The 16,757-nt window shown below is 31.5% G+C and overlaps 1 protein-coding gene across 1 annotated transcript; it reads right to left on the reverse strand.

The window, feature by feature from the left end:
• Window positions 1-1,277: 1,277 nt before the first annotated feature.
• Window positions 1,278-8,515, reverse strand: LOC124361446. The gene is made up of 3 exons (XM_046815496.1): window positions 8,393-8,515; window positions 6,417-6,575; window positions 1,278-2,031 (listed from the first exon to the last, which is right to left on the reverse strand). Exons 1-3 carry the CDS (start codon window positions 8,421-8,423, stop codon window positions 1,745-1,747), a joined length of 477 nt encoding a protein of 158 aa, XP_046671452.1. The 5' UTR covers window positions 8,424-8,515; the 3' UTR covers window positions 1,278-1,744.
• Between the last annotated feature and the right edge of the window lie 8,242 nt (window positions 8,516-16,757).

Here is a 16,757-nt window from a genome sequence, read left to right on the forward strand (position 1 = left end):
TTGTAACAACATGTAGTAAAACAGGTACGACTGCGTCCAAAGGAGGCTTACGAGAGAACATAAAGAAACGTTTAGCTCTCGTCACTGGAGGCTCACCTTCAGGGCAAGCTTTGTAAACTTACTTGTCATCGGAAATACAAGATGAATATATCAATAATGCAACGAACACTGCACAGCCTGGCAATAAACAATTATGAAAACGTAGTTAAACTCAATGAGAATATACATCATATAAATGTGTAGTGTACATAAAAATAGTTATTTAGATTTGTTTAATTCACTAATGTAAATGTACTCTTTTGTTTTTAAAGCTTTTAAGAAACTGGAATACAATTAACCTATCTAGAAATAATTATATAAACTTATATTTTTAGATAAATACTAGTAAATTCTAAAATAGAAAATTATTTTAAAATAGGTTACGTAATTGTTATACAAATGTTTTGGTTCTAACTATTATTGTGTTATTATATTATTGCCTTGAATGTAGAGAAATAATGTTCTCACAACCATTTAAAAGTCTCCTTGCACAATCGTATAAATAAATAAGATCTTAAAAGGTTAAACATTTAAAAAACGTTATTACAGTTATTGTTTGCATTGGTAACTTCCTATTTGTTACAATAAAATAAGTGACAATTGATACAGTAATTATTAACAAGTATGTACAATTGCTACAAGGAAATAGTTTTGGTAGTCTTCAATATCTTTGCTATGAAACTAGATCGTAAGCATAAGAAACATTACATGTATATGTATGAGATGGGATGGTGTAAACAATTAGTTAAGGAATATCGTTTTTAACTGTATTATCAGAGTTAGATTTTAAGATATTCAAAATGAATTATTAAATTAAATTTGTAGACAAATTTTATAACACTACACGAATCCTACAATTGGTTGTTTTATTATACTGCATGTCTCTCAAAATAGCATTTAGTCCTTTAAGAAATTCGTACACTAGTTTTCATAAAAATTCCACTTGTTGCGGATATTTCATGAATTTTGTAACCGTCACATAAATTACTCAATAAACTCACCTTAAAATTAATAGGCCCAGTTCGTATGACTTGCAACCTAAAAGTACTAGTTGAATTATATGTTTAATTTTTTTTTAATCACTGAGGTAAGTTAGTAGGTATATATAATAGTTTAATACAATATAAAAATAATTGGATTAAAGTTAATGTAAAATTAAATTAATTCAAATTAAAAATTTAAATTTTGACATGTATGAAAAAGGTTCACACACACTGTGTATAAGTAATATCCTCGCAGTCGTAACAGCACTTTTATCTAGAAGTTTATTAACATAGTTTAAGCACACAACAAAATGTTTAGTGAAATCCTTGGAAGAACTTTCCCTAGAAAGAAATCTATCTTTAGCCATACCAGCTTTCGAAAGGGCAAAAATGATGCGATATCGAAAGATACAGTTAGCTTAATCGTCAGACGCTAAAACAAAAAATCATCGTCAGCCAAGTACAATATACAGATAATAATAATGCCTAATTATTAGGATGACTTTCAGACTCTTTATTTAGTTGGCTGTTTGTTATATAAGTTATAAACGTGTCTGAAGATACTGATAAAAGATCAGGAGTGAACAGTATTTGCTAAATAAATAATATAGTTAATTAAAAGAGAATATAAAAAATTGCAAAATATTTAATATGCCATTCATATATGTGCTAATAAAATCGTTTTAAAAGATGTCACAACATTACTTCGGCTAGGATGATATTTAGTAACGAGGAACCAATGCAGGGTTCAACCACGCAGGAGGATTCCAACCGGGAGGCATGGCCATGCGAGGCTGAGAGACCCCAGGCCACGGTGGCAGTGGAGGAAGTGGTCTGAACCCCAGGCGGTTAATCAGGTTGAACAGCAGGAAATAGCGCCTGAAAGGTCGTACACCCCAGAACTTCCGCAGGCTCTCATATTTAGCCACACAGCGGTTTATGGCTAAAAACTCGTCCACAACATGAGGATAGCGGTCGAGACATTGTTTCATATCTATTTCGTGGTACTCTGAAAGTTACAATATGATCATTACTTCATGCGTTCATCCAAAAAGGACAAGACATCAATGTATGTCTCAACCTAAATATGTTTCACACAACTACTACGTATTTTAGTCCAGATTAACATTTTAAAAATACTATGACAGATAGTTAAAATGACAAAGAAATCGATGTTTTTGCTAGGAAGTGTCCAATGTCCAAACTAATAACAGCGCCACTCAATCATTTTAGATTGTGATATTTAAGGGAATTTATAATATTTTTTAAATCTAATAGGCATTCGTGAGTATACCGTCTATAATTTTGATCTGTAATTGATCTGTAGTATTCCAAGACTCGCACTAAAGGCCGGGGGGACTAAATTAGTCACAGCTCGCTCAAAGACTAATTTTTCAAGAATTTTCTATTTTGTAGAATTTCCGTAACTTAATTGTTTTTCATTGATTCCACATTCACGTTGTAAGCATTTCCATTTGAAAGATCTGTAAATATTGCCGTGGTTAAAAATATAATAGTGGTTACCCGCGATGCTGCACGCAATTTCCTATCAGACATCATATGCATACACTATTTAAATAGCAAAAGAAACACTCCCATAATGTCAGGCATACTGGATTCCAAACTCCTGAAGCATTTCATAATAACTGGCCTTAAATTTAAAAACATTTCTTTGCAAGATTCCATAATATTTTAATTAATTTGCTCCAACAATTTCAGTTACACTTGAACTATTTTTAGCCAGAAGGAAGGAATCTGAAAGTCAGTCTGAGTTTTTTTTATTTTAAATACTTATGATGTATTGTGCTGGAGCTCTATGATAATTTTAATAGGAAGTAGGCATTTTCAAGGTACATATGATGTCATTGTTTACCGTTAAGAATTTCAAAACTCAAACAACATTTTTACTGGCCCTTAATTCAGGTTTGCACACGTAGGACAATTTCTGGTTCGAAATAATTATACTACAAATGGCATAGTAGAGTTAACCTTGCTGTCATGAACTGAAGAATATGTACGTACTTCGCTCTAAGAAACCTATTTCAGTCCAACAGTCTTACAGCGCTCGTAGTTTGCTTCCAAAGTAGTATTATCGTTGACATACTTGCCTCTATCAATAAATTTATACTTACGTAATGCCAAAAAGCTTACATCATAATATGCTTCTGGTTCAACGTATCATATTTCACGGTACCGTGAATTGATTTTTGTGAAATGACAGTGGGATCTTTTTACATACCATCATATTTAATTTGACGTTATAAAGTATTCATTATTCGTGTTAAATCATCATATGTATGAACATATTTTATTTTCCTGTTGGCACCTTAATACACGTGAGTGTAAAATTAATTTGATCTTTGTAGAAAATTTGAATAAAATAAATATAAACATAGCAAACCTTTTTCAATCAATATAGGGGGGGTTGATATTTATGAAAATATTTATTATTATGAAAATGTTTATTTTTATGTTTAAGTTATGATAGAATAATAAACTATATACATTTTTCTATTTAATACGCGTGTATTAAATATAATTTTTCTAGGACATAGAGAAGTAGGAGAAACAAATCTAAAGTTCTTCTAGGGATTGCGATCCTATCGTTTTAAAAATCCTATTACAATCCTTACGGGTGGTTTATATTCATGACAAACCTTAGGTATTTAGGTTATTAGTTACTTAGATTTTACCTAGGTCTGCTTCACATCTATACTGTTAAACTTATGAGTGTAGTTATGTTTCTTTTAAATGAGCTGAATACTAAAACACACGGGAATTGCTGAACCCTTAATATTAGTTTGTTGGCTATAACATTCTTTGACCAACTTAATATCAAAACGGATATGGTGGTGAACACTCCCTTATAAAAATATTGAGGCATATGAACTCAAAGAAACCTTTTTCCATTATGAGGAGCTCTATTCATAGGGCTATATAAAAATACACAAAATAATTTTATTTTAATATTGTAGTTTTAATTTATTATAAAATTTTGAGATTAATATTCTTGAAAGTCGGTTAGTAATAAATGCCCACTGTGTGTTGGACTTATTTTTTTGTTAATCTTCTATTAATGTAAATGTGACGCCTTATGAGGCCAACTCATTGCAACATTGGTTTTCTTTCTGTACAAAACTTTCAGACAAGTTAAGGTGGGAAGAAGGGTGTGCACAACACTAGCGGATTTTAGAAAACTTAAATATACAAGAACAAGTTCACATTTGTGGTGATACATTCTCTGAGGAAATTACAAAAGTTAGCGGACTATGTTATAGACATCTCAGAGGATCCTGTTTATGTCAGGGCAACTTAGACGGCACAAGGCTAACACCCACTATAATTGCAATTGTGGAAGAAACTTCACAGAAACATTTGGGTCCTCTGTCCCTGTCCACACTAACGCCTAATTTAGTTATAACAGCAATTGTTTTTGTAACTATGACCTGTTTAAGACTGGGCAGCTTAGACGTCACATTGGTAACACTTTTTATTATCGCTTTAAAAACGATACTTCAGAGTAACATTTGGGTCCATTGTCCCTGTCTAGACTAACGTCTAATTTAGTTAAAATAGTAATTGTTTTTGTAACTATGACCTGTTTAGGACTGGGCAGCTTAGACGTCACATTGGTAACACTTTCTATTATCGCTTTAGAAAACGATACTTCAGAGTAACATTTGGGTCCATTGTCCCTGTCTAGACTAACTTCTAATTTGGTTACAACAGTAATTGTTTTTGTAATTATGACCTGTTTAAGACTGGACAGCTTAGAAAACACATAGCCAACACCCATTTAAGGAATATTTGGCTTTAATTGAGAGATACATTATCATAGTCCCTGTAGAGTAGGAAACATGTTCTACAAATATGGCACAATGTTATTAGTTGAACTTGTACAATTTAATGCTTTGTAGAAAATATCAGTTGATCATTATCACCGATATCCCAAAGTAAATCTTCTATTTCCTGATATCTCGGGACTTAAGTTTTGTAATTTAGTGTACATTATCATGCTTTCTTGAAAATGATAAGCAATGTATAAAAAATAGCATTTCAACAGGTAACATCATATGAAAAATTGTTTATAGTATAAAATACTACACATTTTATAAATAAAGCAATTCATATATATTACTGAAATCAGTTGTTCCTACATTCAGACTTCTGGTTTTCTTACACACTTAAGTAAATTATATAGCAATGCCAAGAAATAGATATATTATACATTAATTACTAATCATACTAGTTAACTAAATTCTTTAAAAAATACACAATTTATTATAATTCGTTCTTTATATTGTGCCTGTTTTAAAAGAAGTGTAAAAATATCCCCTAAAATACAATTTTTAACGTTGTACAGCGTTAATAGTGTGAAAAACAAATTTTTAGGAATTTAGGCAGACAATAAAAAATATTCAACATTACTGAATAGTTCCCATATGCAGCTTTTTTATGTGTATGCAACAAAAATTATTCTTCTTTGACTGTGGTAATTTCAGTTTTTATTCTACTTTATCACTGATATGAGAAGTCATATTGTCTCACCAGCAGACTTGCAGTAGTACGTATGATCTCGTACTGTTTGTATCTATAACTCATAAGATTCTGCTGAATGAAATAGTAAGTCATATTGTCTCACCAGCAGACTTGCAGTAGTACGTATGACCTCGTACTGTTTGTATTTATTACTGATAAGATTCTGCTGAATGAAATAGTAAGTCATATTGTCTCACCAGCAGACTTGCAGTAGTACGCATGAACTCGTTCTGTTTGTATATATAACTGATAATATTCTGTTGAATGAAGTAGTAAGCCATATTGTCTCACAAGCAGACTCGCAATAGTATGTATGAACTCGTACTGTTTGTATTTATAACTGATAAGATTCTGTTGAATGAAATAGTAAACCATATTGTCTCACCAGCAGACTTGCAGTAGTATGTATGAACTCGTACTGTTTGTATTTATAACTGATAAGATTCTGTTGAATGAAATAGTAAGTCATACTGTCTCACCAGTAGACTTGCAGTAGTATGTATGCACTCGTACTGTTTGTATTTATTACTGATAAGATTTTGTTGAATGAAATAGTAAGTCATACTGTCTCACCAGCAGACTTGCAGTAGTATGTATGAACTCGTACTGTTTGTATTTATTACTGATAAGATTCTGCTGAATGAAATAGTAAGTCATATTGTCTCACCAGCAGACTTGCAGTAGTACGCATGAAGTCGTTCTGTTTGTATCTATAACTGATAAGATTCTGTTGAATGAAGTAGTAAGCCATATTGCCTCACAAGCAGACTCGCAATAGTATGTATAAACTCGTACTGTTTGTATTTATAAGTGATAAGATCCTGTTGAATGAAATAGTAAGTCATACTGTCTCACCAGCAGTCTCGCAGTAGTTTTCTCTCCACATCAGACATCTGCCATGAAATAGCTTAGCACCTCGTTTTCCGTCTACACCACAGACTGCCTCATCTATAGAAGATCTTGGGCAGTGGTAGAAGCACCATCCTTGAACTTGTAACCACAATGCCTGAAACACTAAATTATATATTTTTACGTTAAATACTTTTTATTTAAGATTCTATAGATATAGAGTTAAGAATACCTATAGTTTCAGGACTAAATTCTGATGATCCTGACACATTTATACACGCTGGAGGTGAAAATGTTATGGTATAGGAATATGAGTATAGCACATGTTTTAGTTCCGAATCGCTTGAGATGGTATGTTTGGCAATTTCTAGCTCATCATAGTTCAATTGTTTAACACATCACATACGTGCTTGACTAGTCTGGCAAACACATATGGTAAATTAAAATATGAATCAATTGTTACATACTTTTTGACCAAAGACCTGGTGTTGATATCCTTTCTCAAACAACAATAGGGAGTACTACGATACGTGACCCTTTGTTTTACAACTATTCTAAACATAAGCTCATTCTTCTCGTATATTTTATGACAATCACAAACTCTGTACGAGAAATTGTACGAAAATGGTTAAAACACAACATTTTCATATATCACATACAGTGTATTATTGATCGTTTTAATATTTATTATAATCTATTTAAAAAATTAACTATTTAAATATATTGCTATTTCCCCACTCATATTCAAAATTTTACTTATGTTATGTTATTTTCTTTATATTAGGTATTCCTCACACCTCAAAGGTCCTCAAATACTTTTAAAAAGCTAAGTATTGTACAGGTATTATGGTTTGCCATAAGGGAAATGTAACCATAATTAAGTTATTTTCAGGTATATTCCTAATCTAACATTTTAACGAGTAAATATAAATTCAGTAGAATATTTCTAATATTCAAACTATTTTTACAGTAAATTGTTATTGGTATCCTTGAACATGCTATGGAAACATATAAATTCCTTTACGCGCAACAATGGTTTTTAAAACAAGACAAAGTAATGTAACACTTTTTTAATTTATTATCACGATTACGTCTGCGATTCTTAGCTCATCTTAACGGCGAAATTTACAAATGAATTTCCACGTTGGTGGTGGAGTCCCAGTGCCAACGCCTTTTCTACACAAATCACTACCAGAACGCGGAAGCTCTCAGAGGTTGAAAGCTCCTTCAGTCTCAGAGCAAGGCCGCGCGAGCTTCCAAAAATTTGAAGTTTTTAGAGGCCGGTTGGGTACTTCAAAGTTATTGTAACTTAGATAACTAAGAAATTAGTAAAACAGATTATCAAGAACCAAGGTGGTTCAATGCTCGCACGTTTCTGTAAATTGCAACTGAATTGTTGTATATTCGGATAATTAGTAACCAATGGTTTGGTCATGCGTGTATGACAGCTGACTTTTTTATATAATATGTCAAAATAAGGCAAAATTGAGAGAATAAAATAAATGTACATAACTCGTCAGACCTTAAGAAAATGTTTAAATTTTGGGTATTACTGTTAGTGGTATGAAGTATTATTTATATATCAACGCCTTGTTCAACATGTTTTTATGTTACATTATTTACATTAGTAGAGTTTATTATTAATTAATAACAGCTACTGTAAGAAAAAGGTATGAAAAACTTATCTTTTACTTGGAAGACTACATACATACAATAGGATAGAGGGTTGGGTTATAATACTCAAGTTGTATGTTGATAGTCTATAAAATACTTGACAATAAGGCAAATTAGTTTTAAACTTTATAGAAACAATGGCATGTCACACCAGTTTAAAACATTTTCATTACCGAAATATCGATTTTTCGTAATTTGTTTTGTATTGGAATTTCGTTTTAGTCAAAATAATACCGATATTGTTATATACACAGAAATTAGTTAATTTGGCTATAATATAGCTGTTAAATTTGTACAAAAATACTTACGAAGTATGACAAGGGCGGACCAACTACTCATCCCATCATGTCATAGCCACTTTCTTATCACAGGTTATCAGCGACGTCCGCCTAATCATTGATAAACACACACTATCTGATGAGCTATGAGCGTCTCTTATGATATAACTGTCAAATTAGAAGTATCAATCTTTACTAATTTACTGATTTAATACATAGCTTTATTTGAAGCTTTCACAATACACAATAGTTGTTTCATAACGACAAACCTTCTGTGTGACATTTATGTTTTAATAAGGATATGTTTTGTTCCAGTCTCTGTATTGTAATTAAATCATTCTACCAATTTATTAATTAAGATCGGGTTTTATTAAAATTAACATTTTTATGATTTTTAGAAATCGTGTTTGTAACATTTTGTGCATAATCAAGTAGTATACAAGAGCGCGAATATGTTACTTAAGGCTGGTAAAATTATTTTTTTTATGTCTTACTGTCCAAACGATACCTCGAACCGACCTATAGACTTGAAAATAGCCTCTGAAAGCTTTTGAACTTTCAAAAAATGTTGAAGCTTACTCTGCCTCTTGTAGCTCAACATCCTGAAAAGCTCATAGACCGATAAAGCTTCATCTTCATATATACAACATCGAGTGTAATGAAGGTGCATATCACTCAATGGGGTTTGGCTGACGGACAATGAAAAATTTCACATTGGCCTTATGGGTAACCATGACGGCAACGACATAATTAGACCAAACACAATCTTGATTAGTAGATTAGTAAATAATCTTGAGTATAGTCATATGAAATTTCAACATGAGTTATTTGGTGGGTTAATTAGTACGCGGGCGCACCGACAGGTGGGGGGACTACGGGAAATGCCCTCCCCCCCCCCCAAGAGCATTTTATTTCAAAGTAATCGATAACCTAATAGTCTATGTTCGACTAAAAATAGAATTTATGTTGTAACTTTTACATCAATTATAATCAAATATATAAATTAAGACTTCACAACTATTTTAATTTATGAAATACTTTGCACTGCACATATAATTCAATTTAGTTCATTACGCTAAATATTTCACAGTTACGCAGCAAGTAGGAAAGTGATGTTAGTTCTTACTATTTATTGTGGCTTCTACCTGTACCTGGTACTTTCAATAACCGAGTGCAAAATGTACTCGTATATTACATTTAAAATTGTACATTACAGAGTAAAATCGTACTCCTAAAATTGTCCAGTTATTTTTACTACTAAAGGAGTCTGGGTACTTTGTACCAATAACGGAGGTAAACGTGAAAAGCAGTATTTCTCAAACGTTTGTGACTCAAGGCTCCCTTTAAGTTTGTACTATTTTCCGCGCCACCACACCCCCTTAGGACACCTCATACAGTCGATGAAAAATAAACCATTTTGACTTTATAATTCACATAATAATTAATTCACATCGGTAAATATTTGCCTTTATGCATATTATTGCAAATTAGTCATCATAAAAATATGAAGTAAAACATTTTTTTAATAAATGCTAAATACTATGTACTGTTTATTATGAGGAAGAACACTATTATTATAGACCTGGAGTAGTAACAGGTAATATTATATAAAGTCAAGTAACAAAAATACCGAAACCTTTTACATTTTAAATATAACTTTAAATATTTAATAATAACTTAGTATAAATTACAGATTAGCTAGTCAGAACATATCTACTCAAAGTCATTAAGTTCATAATACCTGTTTAAACTTGCTAAATGACTAGTGTATAACACAATTCTTTTTAAATTGTTATGTTTAGTCTGAATTCGATTTCACTACCACATTTCTACATCATTTGAATCCCACAGCTAATGACCGCTTCACAAATGTAGGAATTAGGTATTAACGCACTCAACGATTTCTTGGAAATTTGAAGTTATGCCTGTTGTTTTCGACGCCACTCCACAACTCTAGAAATAGTTCGTTTTTAATCTAGATTTTGACTAATTATCTCCTTAGATATCAACTACTTGCTCACTCTCTTGAATGTTTAGATACATTTCTTCGCTCCTTTTTTGTACCCACTATTGAACTGTCACGATCAGTAGGCTACTTATTCAAATACATTTTGGCCAATCAATGTCATGCTTACTGGCTTGTCTGGGCGGACAACACGTCCCTGCGAGTATCTCACCAGAGCCTCTTCGTGCAATGACGTAGCATTCGAAATCGATTTCAAGTCATTTATGGAGCTGTAGGTATATTATATGACATTCTAAACTTAGTCTAGTCTGAGAATAATAGTAAACCTTTCTTTATTTTCCACCAGACGTCATTTTGTTAACCACTGACACTCAATTACGGAACCCTCAACGCTTTGTAGTTTGTGGTCGACTTTTGGATATCTATACCTACTTTTTGATCGGAGGGCAGTCATTAAAATTTAGCCTTGGTTGTGATTTATGATTTAAACTTAACTATTTTGTTAATGCTACGATTAATTTTTTTTGCTAAATGAACTTTATATAAACTGTATTTGTTGTACAAGATTTTAATTATTCTAGTATTCAAGGTTACTGGTGTATTTTTTGCAGAGTGGCTTTAATGCAAACTGTATACACTCTGATCGTTCACTTTGCTCTTCTTTTATTACTATAGAAAAACCATATTAGGACCCACTATTTCAAAGATTTTCCGGGAGAGTGCCCCCGCCTCCCGACTGATCTGGGGTGTTCCCGTATCGTCGACTTCACGGTGCTCCGGACATGACTCGGAGAAGGGTTCTGAGTACGCCACTGAATTAAGATTCTCGTTACGTTCTATCGAGTCCCAAAGGATCAAAATACGTCGCCGAAGATTATTTGTATGCGACTAGATAGAGTTCGTCAAAGGTGCGCGGCTTTCCATAGGATTTGGCTGAAAGATTTTTTTCTCATTTCTTCCTGGAGACTGTTAAAATGTTTTTTTCTGCCTGATTGTCTATTTGTCTGCCCGACCTCGCAAGAATGAAATGAGCTATGGATTTGAAAGTTTGCACGGAACCTATTACGCGACGCGTGGTGTTGCGTACTCCTGCCATTTTTTAAAAGTTCTGTTAGTGTTTGTAGTGCCGAATGTACGTTACGACTCACACTAAGACTCATGCATGACGGTAACTCACCTGTAAATTTAAAATTTTCTTGAATTTAACCTTATGACGTAAAAGCGATTGCTTTTGATATGGTTACGTAAAAATGAAGTGTTTTAAGTATGCGGTCTTAATTAAAATAGTTTTATGTGTTGTGTATAAAATAAATTACTTTAATACATTAAACTCAAATATGTTAACAAAGAAAAGTAGCAGCTTTATTTCAGATACCACATTCTTAGTAATAAATATACGTTTTTATTGTATTTACGAAAATATATTCTTGATGGGCGATACTAAAAAATACGTCTTGAAGCACTTCCCTATTTCTAAAAGCGTTTAAGAGTTATTGTGTGAGAAAAAAGTTGTAGGTTTTAACTACTATTTATTAAATAGTAGTTATTTCACTACAAAAATTCCATTTCTAGTAACTACTACACCTCATCAAGTCATCAAATTTGTATTATTTAATATGTTTAAATTGAAACTGAGCCATGTTGTTCAAGAAGCCGATATTGAAACTTATCATATCCAATACCACAGATGGTGCCCGTGTTATTGCAAAATCATAGCTTGCTGGTGATTTAATTTTATATTCCATGTCTTTCTAGTAGTTCTATCACAGGTTTAAGAACGTTCATATTTAGTTTATAAACCTGTTTGGTTACAATTTTACGCGAAATATTTTATATAAATAGAATCGTATGAATATCTAGCGACATTAATATCTGCATTTTTTTTATTGGTACCAGGTTTACACAAGTACCTACTCTAAATCAAATACTGCCAATACAAAACTACGCGTTTTCTTCTCTTACAGAATCCTAATTTATGCTATTACACAGGTGGCCGATCTATTGCTAATTAATTATTAATAAATCAATTAACAATAATTGCTAGAAGGTAACGTGAGATCATTGACGTGACATACCTTGTGATTGACATGTAACCAAGTGTCATATGCATGCAAAACTAGGGGTTTAATATTTTAGATGCATATTATTGTAGCAATCACAACAATATAATTATATTTGATTAAACCAATACTAGTTTTTATCCAGAATAATAATTGTAGGAAATGAGATTCACATAACACGTATTAAGGGAGATGTTATGTTACATTGTGGTGTGTTATATTTGTACAACACCATTGTTACACAACAATGTTCTAGATCACGAATATACTTGCTTATGATAACTCTTCTTGTAAGAAATCTTCCCACGGTTTTCTTAAAACGTTCTTTTTTCAATTTATACAACACAAAATATTAAAAGCAATTGTAATTTGGATCATTTTATTGCTGAGTCTCACCCCGCATACACTGTATAAATGTTCAAATTTCTAATTCTTACAAATATACGACTTTCATTTAAAGAGTCTCCAATGTTACAGCGTAACACACTGTTTTATTTAGGATTTTTCGTTTATCTGTGTTTAAATATATTACATGTTACCTTGTATAAATGCATTATGTAATAATTTAAAATTTCAATATTTCTGTTACTTTCAATTATTTAACTTATTCGGGATAATTTTTGTTGTGGTAGTAATTTATGCGTTTAGGCTTTTGAGACACAACTGAGGAGTTTCCTAAAAATATATAATTATTTTTAACATATGAAATTAACATGAAATGCAAATCAATAATATAAATCAAATATATATCATGGTAAACCATATAAATTCAATTAAAGAAATAGTAATAAATAGTTATAAAATCTTAATTTAGAGCGTAAATACATTACTATAATTAACATTATTTAGCTGTAATGCTGTATGGCCATCTGCTGACTGCAGTATCTTTACACACTCAGCATCCCAGTCAACTTTAGATTAAACTGGCAAGTACGTAATAATTATAGCACCATTAGGCAGTGATAATAACATTGTAACAAATAAACACAATCAAAATTGTTATGCAATTTTTATTGCATATGAACCGTATTTTACTATTAAATGTCTTTGTCAAGTATATGTTTTGTAAATCAACCAATCTCTATAAAGTATTGGCATTTTATGTTACTTTTAATTGTGTTATATGCAGTTACTAATAGCTGGAGGGATAGTGAAACCTAACCCAGTTAAATTGTAAAAGAAAATCTATAAATGTTATCGACCAAGTGCTTCATTATTCCACATTATAGATTATTATACTGTAGTCTGGACGGATATTGTTTACAGCTGTTTATTGTGACATAGTTTGTTTTTTTAGTAAATGCACAACCCATGTCACGAGTTATTTTATGAAGGCACTCTGCAGTTATGAAAACATTGAACTGCACTGAAGCTCTTTCTCGTAAATTTGAATAAATTCGGATAAAATAAAAGTTTATTTTATTTGAAACCTTGTAAAATAATGCGCTGAAAGTTTTTAATTATGAGGACAAGGATTCAGTTTCGCGAGATAAATGAAATATTCATTTATGTAGAATATTTAAAGTTCAGATTATAACTTACTGATAAGTAAAAAGGTAATTATTGTAAAAGGTACATATTTCACCAGTGATATCACAGTTTCCCCAAGGTCATTGTTTGTAAAAAATGGACTAGTGCAGTGGTGTTATGACATTTAAGAAAGATAATAAATAACTTTGACTAGCAAATCGAAATACAAATATAAAATGTTATTCTCGGTTCGAAAATTCTTTCACAAACGATGTCTTTTTGTTTTATTTGTATTATTTGAATCACATTTTTAAAACATATAAAGTGTGTATTCTACATTACTTTACACGTAACCTATATACAGTTTGCTGGAAATATACTTCCTACGAAACTAGTTGATAAAATTAAGTCATTTTTCGTCATTAATTGATTAATTAAGTCCCTGAACATACAAGCTACCTGTTTTGAAACAAAACAATTTTAAACATAGGAATATTTTTACAAGTAAAAATTATGCGGCGTAAGTTCGAGAAACCTTTCATTAATAAACTTTTCACCAAGACGCAGCCTTGTTGGAGTAAATGTGACTCATTTATAACTCTTACTTTGTAATGCTACGCATTCCTAGTTTAACGGTCGATGAGCAGCTGTGCTGTGTAAATCTAATCATTCACAGCTGACAGTCCTATAATCCTGCACTGATTGAGTTTTCCGTTCTACTCCGGCAGAATCGTTTTAGTTGTAATAAATAATCTAAGGCTCAGGAGCATGCATCATTAACACACATAATCTAACTTTACTTTAGAAAAAGTATCCTTTTTGTTGTCACAATGTTTTTATAGTGTGTATTCTACATGACTTTACACTTAAGCTATACAGGTTGCTAGAAATATATTTCCTACGAAACTAATTGATAATATTAAGTCATTTTCCGTCATTAATTAATTAATTAAGTCCCTGAACATACAAGCTACCTGTTTTGAAACAAAACAATTTTAAACATAGGAATATTTTTACAATGTAAAAATTATGCGGCGTAAGTTCGAGAAACCTTTCATTAATAAACTTTTCACCAAGACGCAGCCTTGTTGGAGTAAATGTGACTCATTTAAAACTCTTAATTTGTAATGCTACGCATTCCTAGTTTAACGGTCGATGAGCAGCTGTGCTGTGTAAATCTAATCATTCACAGCTGACAGTCCTATAATCCTGCACTGATTGAGTTTTCCGTTCTACTCCGGCAGAATCGTTTTAGTTGTAATAAATAATCTAAGGCTCAGGAGCATGCATCATTAACACACATAATCTAACTTTTCTTTAGAAAAAGTATCCTTTTTGTTGTCACAATGATGTTTTTCCAAAATTTGTTTAATGTAGCACATTTAAGTACAATACGGTAAACTCTAAACTCATAATTTGAAACATTATTGTTGCTGCATATTCACCACGAGTATTATTGTGCGTAACGTGACAATATAGCTGACGTTAAGTTAACAGAGCGTCCCACTAATGAAATAATAAACTGTAAAAGTATTAAATGTCCTTACTGAAGGCGCAGTCTGGTGATGAGCGAGGTTGTTGGGCCTGGTTGCGTAATCAAGTCAGTATGCTTTCCTCAAGAGAAAAGTCAATTATTGTGCTGTCTGCTACTCCTGGAGGACACCGTAAGTTCATATATCGATTGTACAAATTTCTTCAAGTTCCTTTTAGAGTCACGGTTAATTATTGATTTTGCTATGTTTTGAGATATCACTGATTTTACTAATGATTATTAAGTTTTTTCTCCCTTTTTTACATGTCAAAATTTGGCAAGTGATTTTGGAGGAAATGAGGATACAAAATATGCACCAGGTATTGATTAGAAATTTTTAGTAATAGAGAGAATACAGAATAAAATTATTATCGCAAGAAAGCAGTAAAAACTGTTATTTTCAATTTTAAATTCAGACGTTTACTCAATTCTGTTCAGGACAAAAGAGTTAGATTACTATTAGAGAGTTAGAGTTGCTATCTTTAATAATATTACGCCCTCACAGTTTATTCATATTATCACTTATATGCCATGTACTTCCTTCTAAGGATTTTAGGCTATTACGTTAAGTTGATACAGATTAGAATATTTTTATATAAATAAGCTAATATAATATAGTAATAAAATCCTAAAATAGAGACCGCTTATAAAATCACTGATCCAATTCAGTGCAGAACTAAAATTTGTCTTAGAATTTATTTAAATGAGAGGCTAATGGCATAGCTTATTGTAAGCTTAATCAAACTTAGTATATTTAATATGGAAATAATCAGACATACAAAATTTACAAGAACTCTGAACTCCATAAAATGTTAATGTAACATTATGGTTTTCTTTGTTCTATACATTCATTCTATATTTATGTATTTTTTATATAATAATTTTTGAACACTATTTTTGACAACAATCTGCGTAATAATCTTTCAGCCTTTGGTGTGTTAGAAGAAAAATTTAAGTACTCGTATACTGGTAATATTGTGTAATATTTCAATAAACAGTGTAGTGTATATAACAAATTTCTGTTAAATATTTCTGACATTTTGTAAGGCTTTATAAAGCTGACTAACGAAAATAAAAATAATTCAGGAACAATACTCCACAACGGTGGCGCAGATGTAAAAATTATTTTTGAATATCCATAACACTACCAATATAAGGATGATATGTTCTTAACTATTATTACAAAAAGCTCTAAAATCTTTTAGATGATAACTGGACTTCAAATTTGGCTTTTTACTGGTAATGTATAAATATATTATAATTATAGATATAAATACATTTACGAACATTTACCAAGTAGTTTTCGGATATTACTCCGTTACTTAAGATATTGCCCTGTTTGGAGAGTTATGATGTATATGTTAATGC

This window comes from Homalodisca vitripennis, chromosome 4 (genome assembly GCF_021130785.1).
Source record: "Homalodisca vitripennis isolate AUS2020 chromosome 4, UT_GWSS_2.1, whole genome shotgun sequence".
NCBI classification, from domain to species: domain Eukaryota; kingdom Metazoa; phylum Arthropoda; class Insecta; order Hemiptera; family Cicadellidae; genus Homalodisca; species Homalodisca vitripennis.

What these genes read in the sequence shown, in the direction of transcription:
- LOC124361446 (XM_046815496.1), bottom strand. Translation starts at nt 8,423, where the DNA reads ATGAGTAGTTGGTCCGCCCTTGTCATACTTC. An exon ending in GTCCGCCCTTGTCATACTTC is followed by an intron (nt 6,576 to 8,392) that starts GTAAGTATTTTT and finishes TATATAATTTAG; the next exon opens with TGTTTCAGGCATTGTGGTTA. An exon ending in AAACTACTGCGAGACTGCTG is followed by an intron (nt 2,032 to 6,416) that starts GTGAGACAGTAT and finishes TGTAACTTTCAG; the next exon opens with AGTACCACGAAATAGATATG.